This window comes from Mycetomoellerius zeteki, unplaced genomic scaffold, assembly GCF_001594055.1.
Source record: "Mycetomoellerius zeteki isolate Tzet28-1 unplaced genomic scaffold, Tzet1.0 scaffold101, whole genome shotgun sequence".
Lineage (NCBI taxonomy): Eukaryota > Metazoa > Arthropoda > Insecta > Hymenoptera > Formicidae > Mycetomoellerius > Mycetomoellerius zeteki.
Genome location: NW_017255923.1, coordinates 269,336 through 281,903, shown reverse-complemented (window position 1 = coordinate 281,903; position 12,568 = coordinate 269,336). Strand labels below are relative to the sequence as shown.

Sequence of the window (12,568 nt, the reverse complement as noted above, 5' to 3'; positions counted from 1 at the left end):
CTTTTTTTTTAAATCCCTGATTTCTCAAAATTTGTGGATGATGGAACTTTTTCAACCTTATATTCTTTTTCAGCAGCTAAAAATATATCGAAATCATCATTCAGATGTTGACAAGCAGAAGTCTTGTATAAATTAGTATTATTATTGTGTGCGTGTGATGACAAATTATTATACTTTTAATATTAGTATTATATTATTAATATTAATATTAGATTAATTGTCCAAATATTCAAGTAAAGCTTTTTCATAGAAAAATATTGATGTGATTTTTTTCTATAGATGTTTCAGATATTAGAATACCTTTCTGGGATAAGAAAGAAATAATTCTTCCACCTACGGTCCATGAACAAGACGATGGTACATACTTTGCAATATGTGCCACTGGCACATCCACAAAAGACTCATTGCTGTCCTGGATACGATGTTTGCAAAAGAAGAATCCCGTATTAACTATAATTCCGGTAGTGTTCAAATTAATATCCTTCACGAGGGAACAGTTCTACATCGATTCTAGTGAAAGTGAAAATAACATAGTGCAAAAGGATCAGCAGAAAGATACAAATTATTAAAAATCTTAAACAGTGATAAGCAACGTCACTAATGTAACAAATCAACACGCATGTCTGTAGATAGCTCTTGTTTGTATATAAAAATATAACGTTTTCATTATAGTTGATATGATTTCGATCAATTTAATAATTTAATTGACTTATAAATTTATTTAATAATTTAAACCCTGATATTTTTGCAGTTGAAAAAATCGTTTTTATCTTTCTGGTCATGAAAATATTCCATTATTACGACATAAATACGGCATTTAAACAAAAAGGAGAGGAGGGAAGAATATATAAAAATAAGATACACAGTACATAGAAAGTTAATATAATTTATTCTGTGCAGCCACGCGTGTACTGCTTGGTGCACCTTCCCATTGATAGGAATCAAAATAATATATGCCATCTGCCGATGGTCATTAGGTCATCACATTGATTCGCTGTACTTGTCCACTTTATATATAAATACATCGCGATTGAAGAAAAATATATATATATGTATGTATATATAGATATCTGTACAATTTCTAGTATTGTATACACTATATGCTACTTCGGTAACACTACTTCGTTAATGCGTTAAGTCTAAGCCGCCCTTTAAGTGAGACTTCGTCTCAATCGCGCGAACAACGCCTCGCAAATGAAAAAATATGCATCTCCACCGCGCGAATTCTATATAGATTTATACAAATCTATGATATGTTGTTATTTAAAGGAACGAATCAAACCTGTATACGACAGATCTAAATTTCACACTAAATTGCCTAATACCCTTTGTCGAAAAATATACTTCAAACTAATCTCCTAAAATATATCATATATCGTATCGTTCCGCTTAGCCGTCCAGCTTTCCACAAGGCGAACGATCACAAGCGTTATAGCTCCTCTCTTGATGAATATTTTATGGCTTGGCCAGCAATAAGACACGACTGCTTATATAGTGCATTTACGCTATCTGTAATCCACCGATTACACTTTGACACGTGTAGTGAAACTCTATGTCTAACTTCCCACACAAAATAGCACCTGCTTAGAGCGTACTAAAAATAGAATATAATATACAATATACTTGCGGTATGAACCGCATTCAACTACGAATATCTTCCGCTTCACGCGACGATCAAGAGAATTTATCAGGGATCTAAGTCTCGTAAACAAAGACTGCAGATGTTTATGCAAATATGTGGGAAGCAAACGGAAAAGTTACGAAATCGAAATATTTGTTATCACGACACGCAGAAATATTTTTTTATCACTATACTTCTCTTAAATGAGAGCTTACTGTGGGCTAATCCACATTTTGTAGAAACGGAGAATAAATGTTCTTTTCCATCACCTTAACTTTAACATTTAACTTTAAAGTTTTTCCTGTTCTTACAAAATGTGAGTTAACTCACTATTGCAGTAAGCCCTTCAATTTATTTCTCATTGAAATGTAGAAAATATTCTCTCAGAATATTATACGTCAATATAATTAAGAATAGTCTCGTATATTTGCATAAACATCTGCATTTTGATCGCAAATAACCGTGTCTCGTTATTCTCTTTCGCCGCATTATTCTCTTTCGCTACACAATTAATGTACAAATACTTTAAATTTAAATACTTTTATCAAATATTATGGAAACTACTAAAAAAAAGCTCGCTAATCGCTATTGAACCTTAGTGTTCGTAAAATTCAGCACCAATCTTGCAGTTTGATTATCTTTCTATGAAAAGCGAAAACGTAAAAAAAGGATATATTTAAGATGTCAAATACGCGTTTCAAAAATGAACCAAGCTTTAAATTTCCTACAATAATATCACTTATTACGCTGATGAATACAACTTATGTCCATTTCTATCAATGTAGATTAACTTTAATCTCGATTAATTTTTTATCTATTTTTAATAATTAGAAGAAAAGAAAAGTAAATTAAATCGAGATCAATCTGCATTTTCATAGAAATGACTCTTATTGCGTTTGCTATTGATTGTGAATTTATTATTTAAATAAATGTACAATCAATAATGTGTCGTTTTTTTACTTAAAAAATGACACAACTAAAAAAAATCAAGTTTTTTAGAAAAAAAAAAAAACTTTTAACTCGATAAAAATTATTAACTAATTATATAATTTTAGCAAAAAAAATATTCTTAACATCAATGTAATTTTTGTCATTTTTATTTTAGAATCTCTAACGCCCTTTTTGAGTCTTGACGATTTTGACGATTTTTGTATGAAGTTTAATTAGTTCACTTTTCATGACTTATAGGATAATGTTTATTCAATTCAATCATGATAATGCTGTAACTAAAAAGTCACGTTTTTTTGTGTCATTTTTTTAAGTAATAGAGCGATATGTTTATTGTGTATATATATATATTTTATATATATTATATGTATATATTTAAGTAAAAAAAATAATTACCACGCTTATCACTTATCGCTTCGAGTTTGTAGGAGTTGAAACATTTTAAGTACAAAACGTAGAAGTATAATCGGCTTGTCATTGGTTTCTGCGTAGCAAGGAGACCACGAATAAATGCAGTCTCTATTTCGGTTTTTAGCCGATATCTAACAAATATACGCGTAATAAACACGAAACAGTCGAAAAACGTGTAGGTGGTAATTTTAATTGAAATCCGTTTGAACTTTTAAACAATCACGCAATCAAAACCGAGCAAACGTGTCTCGTCAATTTATATATATTTATATATATTTATACATAACGTTTTTTTTGTTTCACATTTCGCGTAAGAAAAAAATATCGTCGACGCGCGTAAAATTAATTTGAGCGTCATTGCGGTTTGCGTCGCGCCGATAGGTGGAATGTTCAACGTATATTCTCGAAAAGCACATCAATTGCCAAACAGTCGTCAAATGCAATGATAAAGGAGTTATATAAATAACTTCTGCGTGCGAGACGAATTATACGCAGTAAATCGAGATGATGAGCTCGCGCTTTTTCATCAATCACCTGCTCAATAATCGTCCGATTTCGATCGATGTTACAATCAACATTTGCAAAATTCTCTTTTTGTAACTTTAGATTGAACAGCAATTTTACTTACGTCATCAATCTAGAGTTAAGAGAATTTTGTAATATTATTAACTATTCTATACATTAATAATTATTTAATTTTTAACACCAGATTAATCGCTATGAATCAAACTTACCTCAAATAAAATATATAAAACTGTAAACGCCATACTTTTAGGTAGTGTTACAAATAAGTAAAGAAACGCCAAATAAAATGTACTGAGTTGATATTTTTCACAATAAGTTCTTTGTGGTGTTTCAAAGTGCTTATTAGCATCATTTTTAAATTGATCAATTTAATTTATGACTATTTAATTTATTATTTTAGCTTCAGTTAGCGATTGCAGTTAGCGTGTAATAATATATTTGACGTTTCTTTACTTGTTTGATTTATTTATATAGCGGTATAGTGTAACTTATTAAAATTTTACAAATTTTATACTTATCGCTGCAAGTATAATAAAATCAAGAACTTATCAATGATTAAGAAATAATATGTGGATGAGCGTATTTACGCGTGAAATTATTCCTGCGTTGAATGTGCTTGGAAATGTTAGATTGACAAAAAAATTGTTCGTTTTTTTTTAAATTAGCAACCCTTGTGAAAAAAATGTTCAGTATCTCATAATACTTTTACGAATTTGTCATATTTTAAATTTATTTAAAAGATTTCTGAAAAAAACGTTTTAAACTTCTTCAAATTTTTATTAGTTTCCTTCGTTAATTATAAAAACTGATGAACTTTCTAAAAAATTGTAAAATTGTACAGAAATTATTAAAAAATTAAAAATTTTTACCAGGAAAGACGAACGACTTTTTTGATCCATTTCTAACGTAAGATATAATAATAGGGCAAGACAAAGGAACTTTGCGCCTTCGAAAGCGTCACGAGTGGAATCCGTAGCCTTGAAACTGAAGACCGGTCGTTCGACGACCTTGTTTCGACTCGTTCACGTAGAACAGCTGAGGCACGTCGGGTCTCGAGACGATTCCTGAGCCCGTCTCGTATAGACCTTCAGTAATTGGCAGTGTACCCTGCACACAAATATTTAGCAACGTGAGGTGATGTTTTCTGGGCAAATTTAGAGATGCCGAGATTATGTCGCAAGAACACGCCACGAGGCGGGACAGCTATATTGTATATAAATTGTATATACGTGGCTCACTTACTCGAGTAGATAAGATAAAAATTTAAATGTGCAATCAGGAGGGTTAGGCATAATTCACACTGGACGCAGCAAGCGTCAAGCAGCAAGGCGATATTGTTTACACTGTAAATATCGCCTCACTGATTGATTGCTGCTCCGCTGCTTGACGCTTGCTGCGTCCAGTGCGAATTATGCTTTACCCTCCTGATTGCACATTTAAATTTTTATCTTACATGCACGTATATGCTTGACGCTTGCTGCGTCCAGTGTGAATTAGGCATTAAAATGGAGATTTTAACGCGACGCCGTCGAGACACTTGATACCGATAATGCACGCGATCGCATCGCCCGTTGTTTACTCGCCTGATTTTCACGTTGGTGCTGTCGACCATCTCGCCGTCGCAATTCCACACGCTGAGTCGTGAACTCGAGCGGGTCGTATTCAGCCCGTTCTCGAATTGCAACGTCGGCAGGGCGCGGAATGTGAATTCTCTCGCTCGGTAGACCTCGGCGAACGGTAGCTCGTACTGCAACAGAATTGCAACTCCTTGTGACTTTCATCCTGAGTCTTAACCCTTAAAAATTACCACACTAGTGTGAATTCGCACCAGCAATTTTTAAAGGAAAATTCACTTTTCAATTTATTACCTTCTTAATTAATAATTTCTTGCAATAAAATATTGTTTTTGCTTAATTTTATTATTACCAATGGGTTCCCAGGTAAATTTTATCCCGAAAAACTATATAATCGAACTACTTTTACTTTTTTCGTTTCAAACATGTGATTTCGTTTACACCCCTGGTGAAAATTTTTCTCATAATTTTTATACGAATTGGAACATTTTTCAGAAATGCTCAGAAATATTCAGAAAGTTTACATCTTCTCTCAGAATTTTTCATGCATGCGAATTCTGAAATATTCTGAAATTTCTCATCCCATAATTTTTAAAAAATATTTTTTAATTTTTTAGAATTTATATAACATTTCATCAGAAATTATACTTACAAAAACTTTTAGAAATATATATCTTTTGATAATTTATAAGTAACATATGTGAAAAATTCTGAGAAAAGATGTAGATTTTCTGAGAAGTGTGCCAATTCGTATAAGAAAATGTGAGAAAGTAAAATTATATAGAAATTTTGAAAAATTATATGAAAAATTCTGAAAAATGGAAAAGCCAAATTCGCACTAGTGTGATAATAGTGACCGTGACTGAAGTGTGATAACTCAGGGTTAAATATAATTGTAGTACATAATAATCATATAATAATGCATAAAAATTCGATCCCCTACAGCACAAAATTGCACAAAAGTTGCAGCAACACTGCTGCAACATTGCAGCAACATTGAATGTTGCAGTAATATTGCAGAGATTTTGCAGCGATATTGCTGCAAATTTTGTGCTGTATAGGATGTATCATATATCGACGATGCACGCGACAGTCGAAAGCGTTAAATATCTGTAAGCAGAGATTGACGATTGATAGCAAATATAGCTATTAAAGCGTCAAGCAAGATTAATATAATTGGCGATAACTATCCGAATAAATAACTGAAACTCGTATAGAAACGCGTACCACAGTTTTCCGTTTGCTGGACAGTCTGAGCAATAATCTGACATTGTTTATCAAAGATGTATGTCGTATTAGGATCACGTCCACGCAGCCGTCACCTACGTGGCAGTGAGGACTGAAGCCCATAGGACACCTCGAGCACGCGCACGACACGTTCGCGCCGAATACCATGAAGAACTTTCCTCTGATCGTCACCCACCCTACGGAAAAGACGCAAGATATTATTCGATTAATTTTAACTGCATTTGATTTCCATTCTCTTTCGTTTTCTAACACTCACTGGAGATCTCCTGGTCGGGGATGCTGTTGTGCATGTGCTGCAGACAGCGTAAGCAATTCTTCATGCACCTGGTGCTACCTGCCGGGTGACACGGGTCCGACAGCAACTCGATCTCACCTTCGTAGCCCTTGTTTGCTAATATCTTTTTAAATCCTAGAAACGAAAAGATCTAATTAATCTAATAGAAATCCCATCCATATTTATACACATAAAATGTTTTATTACTTACTCTCTCTCAATTACATTATATACTCTCACGGAAAAATACTATCCAAAATATTATGAAAAAAATTATGAAAAAATACTATCAAAAAGTTTACAGTAAATTCGCGACTATAAATTCATAGTAACTATGAATGTATAGTATACTATAAATTTGATAATATACTATAGTATATTATCAAATTTATAGTATACTATACATTCATAGTTACTATAAATTTATAGTCGCGAATTTATCGATTACAAAAAAATAACTTATGAATATGAATGTTCATTAGAATACGAGTAAAATTGCTCATGTGCTGCGCCTTTTATTCTATCCTGTATGATTTCCAAACACGAGAAACTGAACTCCACCACGTCCATCTGGTGGCGATCCCGCGTACTGCTCGCGAATATTATGAAAAAAGTAGTAACTATGAACATATAGTATGTACTACGAATTTGATAATATACTATACTATTAATATTATCAAATTTTTTTCTTATAGTGTTTTGAAAAGCTCTCGAGGTAAGCTACAAGAAAATATAATGAAAAGAGAATTCCATTTAAAAAAATCGATGTAACTTTTTGATGTAGCCTTGGCGACGCCACCCAAGGTCAAATCAATAATTCCTTTTTATATCCCCCTCCGAATCATACAACTTTTGTTTGAAACATTTTTCCGTATCTACAATAGTTTTTGAGAAATCTTAATGCATTATCAACATAGTGATATTTATTATCAAATATAAAATAATAATTCAATGGTTCAGTTTATTATGATTTTTTTATAATTACCACCAAAATTTCATAGTAAACTAGGAAATTTGGATAGTTACTATGAAATAGGAGATAATATTTTTCCGTGAGAGTATGAACATTGATTACAATACGGCAAATCAATTGTTGTCTGTTCAGTTCTTTAATTTCGTATTTATTTGATAAATCAAGATTAAGATAAAATTACTCTTGTTATCGTGACTCGAACCAGATAATCTTTGCTTAATGACGATTCTTCGCGTTAAATTAAACAATCGAAAAACTCGATCTTGATTTTTTCTCAAAATTTTTATACGAAATGGAACACTTTTCAGAAATATTGAGAAAGTCTACATTTTTTAATAGAATTTTTTGTACATGAATTCTGAAATTTTCCAAGATTTTTGAGATTTCAATCATTCTACAATTTCTGAAAAAATATCTTAAATTCTTTCAGATTTTATAAAATTTCATTAGAAATTATAAAATGATAAATCATAGAAATCCTAGAATATTTCAGAATTCACACATACGAACACTTTAGAAAAAATATGTAGGCTTTCTCAGCACTTCTGAAGTGTTTCAATTTATATAAAAAATCTGAGAAAATTTCTTAAAAAATTACAAAATTATTCAGAAATGTTGAAAAACTGTATGAAAAATTCTGAGAAAGATTTTCACCAGGGGATTCCTTACCGGACCAGTCGTATCTACAGGGTCCCATCCAGCGGAACTTTTCGCTGTCGCGGATCACGTCGCCCAGATAACCGTAGCTGAACACGCTGGCATAGAGCCTGAGTAAGGTGCGATTGTTGTGGATCGACGAGATGTCCAGACCGATCGAGTCGCCGAAGATGATATGTATAGCGGCGGTCTGCACGTCGGTGGTGCCGTGCAGACTGTAGGCGACTGTATCGGTGCTACCGCTGGGTATAACGCCAACGGGTAAGGCGGGACTAGGCAGCCTGGCGTCAGGGTCGTTGGAATCGATCTGCTGATCCTTCGCCGCCCTCATAATCAACCCGTTGAACACCTCAGCGAAGGTACCATCGCCACCGATGCACACCACCGCCTATCGAACGAAAACTTTAGTTTGAGGATAGTTCGAATCTGTTTAACTTATGTATCTCATACGGAGACGAAAAGTAACCGCATTACTTGTAACGCTGTTACTTTTATCGTTACTTTGTTATAACGATTTGATAATGACGTTGAGAATTTTTTATCACCATAATATCAGGTTGATCACTCGTTGCTTATAATGAGTTTAAGTTACTTGTTATTTAAGAAAGTAACTCGATAACCCAGGAGAAGGTAATAGCTCAAGTTTTAATCTTTTTCAATTTCCTTGGAAGTTCGTCAATATTTTATTTTTTTAAAGGCAGAGGTTACTAGAAATAGTCCAACCCTTCTAGAGTCTCTGGAGGGTGATAAGCTGTATATATTCGTAGGGTGTGTCTTTTTATGACAGATATATGATTCCTCTGTATGACCTACAATTTTTTCTTTATGATCTACAGTGATATAATTTTTGTAAATACGTTCGAAATCTAAATATATTGTAAATATTCGGAAAATATAATAAATTACTTGATTTTATAATTTTATATAAATAGTATTTAATATTTTTATTGCATAAAAATCTATATCAAGACTTCTAACTTTAAGTCTCTGATAAATAATTAGTATAATTATTTCAGATTAATAAATGATATTAATTTAATTTCAATTTATGTATAAAATAATAATATAAATATAAAAAATAATAATACAAATATAAATCAAATCAAATATAAGAGATCAGTGAAAATTGCTCCTAAAAAATTTTCTAGATTAATGTAGATAGGTTTATTTGCCGAGTCAGAACGTCTAGCTTCGACATGAACGTAGAATAGATTGTTTGCAGGACTCACATGTAGGTCACTCAAGTCGGCCGTGAGCAGAGCGTCGCGAATGTGGCCTGCACGCTCCGTGATCATCATCTTTGTCTCGATGCCAGCGATGGTCATAAGTGGTTGGACATCCTTTTCCCAGATCTTGACACCCTTTTTTTTACCGCCGATCGGATTGATAAACAGCATTATCTTTCGTGGCCGATACGTTAGACCTAAAACGATTAATTGCAAATTAAATTCTACTTTCGAAAATTAATTGTAAATTTTTGAAAATTATTTATGATTAAAAATATATTATTTAGAAGGAATTAATCAAGATTCCTAATTTTTCTGACCGTAGTTATATTTAATTATGACATCGAAGATGGAAAATCAAATTTTTTTCTTATACGTCGAAATATAAGACTTAAAAGTAAAAGACTGAAAGAAAATTCAGAAGATTAAAATCAATATTGTTACAAAGTATCATATATCTTATCTTGCTAATTGATAAAAAAAAATTAAATAAGATAAATTAAAATAACATACTCGTATTTTTAATCGACTTCCTGCTTTCCTCATCACGATTTAATCAACTTCGCTGTTTAAAAAGGAAAATGGGTCAAACGGAGACTCGAAGGAGGTAGACGGAGTTTTAATCATGTAAAATTGTCTCTATCGATTTTCCTTACGACACGCGATGCAACATCAATAATCAAACAAGGTTTTTTTTTTGCGAAAACGGCAATTACACGACCACGACAAACTTCCAGATCAATACTAGCTGTTAACTCGTGTCGACGATCGATAGGGATAGTTTAGAGCACGCCTATCCCTTATTTTCTCGACATTCATTAAAATTTGTGTTCTCTCTCTTTCTCTCTTTCTTTCTTTTTTCTCTTTCTACATCGGAGCAGTTCATCCCACTGCAGCATCACTGTATGTTAACCGAGCCGAGAGATCGCATCCCGCTTAATTCGTTTTGCGACGCTCCTAAACGTAGCAGCAATTCAATTTAACTCGGGAAATCTAGAAACGGCGAAATGGGAGAAACACACATGAATGGCGAAACTAGAGAATGAAGGTAGCGAAATTCGTAATATATTAGGAAAAGCGTAGGAATTCGTAAACGGCGAGATCGAGCGGTGATTCTCTCGTTCGAAAGCCATAGAAATCTGCAACGTAAGTAACAAAACTGTAGAGCGACAATTTAATTCGGGAACCATCAAAATTCGTGAAATTAAACTGACCTACTGATAATCAAACTTTCGTGTAGATCGCAACTAGTTTGACTGACTACGCTGCGTTCTATCAAAGTTTTAGAATCACCGTGTATATTCTCGTAGCGGACCTTTCATTGCGATTTATGTCGATTCCAACTGGGTTAACTGGCTGCCTAGACTTTACATACTACGTTTCTGGCTTTAATTGTGACGGAAAAATACTCGGAGGAAAAGCAGTTATTTATCGTAAGAACATTTCGCTCTATACAATATGGCAATCAATAATTGAAGATTTATCATAAAATCTTATCTTTGACATATCGTGAATCTGTATAAAAAAATACATAATCAGATAAAAGAAACTATACAAACTTTATATAATATCTCCATTTTATAAATATATAAATGTAAAATGGAAGTATTATATAAAGTTTTTAGTTTTTTATTTTATAACGCATTTTATAACGTGATCTTTATTTTGAAAATTATGGACTGAAGATAATTTAGAAATAATTTTTTTAATTCGGCATAATTTTGATTTTAATTTTTTTTAACTTTCTAATTACCACGACTGTTTAAGGTCCATGATTTCATTTTTCCTTTCACTGTTAGACTCATAATGTCAAATTATACTTACTTTAAGTTACTTTTAATCAATTCTTTTAATTTTTATTTAGATGGCCTATACAGGGTGTCATTAATCGATTAAATTACCCATCGTGAGCAGGTAGAGTGAACCGAACTGAGTCGAAAAGTCCTCTACCATTTCGCAATTTTCGCAATAGTTAACAAGATATTAATTACTAAAAATGGCTGAATATTGGTCTTCAATAATTTTTTTCTCAAATACTATCAATTTTACAAAAAAACTATAAGAGATAAAAATTGTTTATTTCCTTTTCATAGAACTCTAAGAATTTTTTCAGAATTTTTTATCAATTTTTTAGTACTGCATTTTCTTATTTTTATTATCATGAGAAAATACGGTATTAAAAAATTCTGAAAAAATTTTTAGAACTTTATAAAAAGAAAATAAATAATTTTTGTCTCTTATAGTTTTTTTGTAAAATTGATAGTATTTGAGAAAAAAATTATTGAAGACCAATATTCAGCCATTTTTAGTAATTAATATCTTGTTAACTATTGAAAAATTGCGAAATGATAGAGGACTTTTCGACTCAGTTCGGTTCACTCTACCTGTTCACGATGGGTGATTTAATCGGTTAATGACACCCTGTATACTCAATATATCGTAAATTGAATTTTGTCGATTAAAACAATGGAGTTACATAACTTAATTGAAGAACATGAATTAAATTTGAGATTCAAATTTAATTTATTATTTACTAAATGCATACATTAACATAGACAATGTTTACTTTGAAACTAATCACGGAAATTGATTAATTTACTTTTGACACACATGGAAGTTAAAAATAACAAAATGTTGTTTAACTTAAGAGATTGGGCTACCATTTCTCCTATTATGTATCTAACAGTGTAATATTTCTTTTCGATGCCTGAATTGCTTAAGTGTCATCATTAAATCTACGAAAATATTATGTTACCATTGTGTTTATATTCGCTACATCGCAATGATCAGCAACAACGCATCAGAAGCTAACAAGTTCTCATTAATTTATGCGTCACGTAAATTCTTCAATAACAAATTTGATTGTCTGTTGTCTGTTTTCTTGGACTTTTCCCCTTTTTACATGCTTTTTTCCAACAAGAAAAAGTGAATCATTTTACTTCTATTTTTTTTCCTATCACTCCCAGATAGCACAGCAATATTTATGATAAATATTTATTATTATTCATTTTTAAAAATGTTACATAAATATTTTTTATATAAAGCTTTATTCGAAATATTATTAAAAGATGGACTCTCTAAATATTTAATGTAATAATTATAATAAATATA

At 31.9% G+C, this 12,568-nt stretch overlaps 2 protein-coding genes across 4 annotated transcripts in view; one reads left to right on the top strand and one right to left on the bottom strand.

The window, feature by feature from the left end:
- Positions 1-654, top strand: part of ECSIT (evolutionarily conserved signaling intermediate in Toll pathway, mitochondrial) — a 2,894-nt gene extending 2,240 nt beyond the window's left edge. For all 3 annotated transcript variants that reach the window (XM_018461919.1, XM_018461910.1, XM_018461901.1), the window contains one exon: positions 280-654. In XM_018461919.1, coding sequence (XP_018317421.1) covers positions 280-569 — 290 coding nt within the window. In that variant the 3' untranslated portion in view covers positions 570-654. The remainder of the gene's footprint in view (positions 1-279) is intronic.
- A 3,731-nt stretch (positions 655-4,385) lies between these two features.
- Positions 4,386-12,568, bottom strand: part of Cerk (Ceramide kinase) — a 24,432-nt gene continuing 16,249 nt past the window's right edge. The window contains exons 3-8 of the mRNA XM_018461760.1: positions 9,461-9,654; positions 8,244-8,619; positions 6,584-6,736; positions 6,307-6,503; positions 5,089-5,252; positions 4,386-4,612 (exon numbers count right to left, since the gene is read on the bottom strand). Of these exons, the coding sequence (XP_018317262.1) occupies positions 4,528-4,612; positions 5,089-5,252; positions 6,307-6,503; positions 6,584-6,736; positions 8,244-8,619; positions 9,461-9,654 (1,169 nt within the window). The 3' untranslated portion in view covers positions 4,386-4,527. The remainder of the gene's footprint in view (positions 4,613-5,088; positions 5,253-6,306; positions 6,504-6,583; positions 6,737-8,243; positions 8,620-9,460; positions 9,655-12,568) is intronic.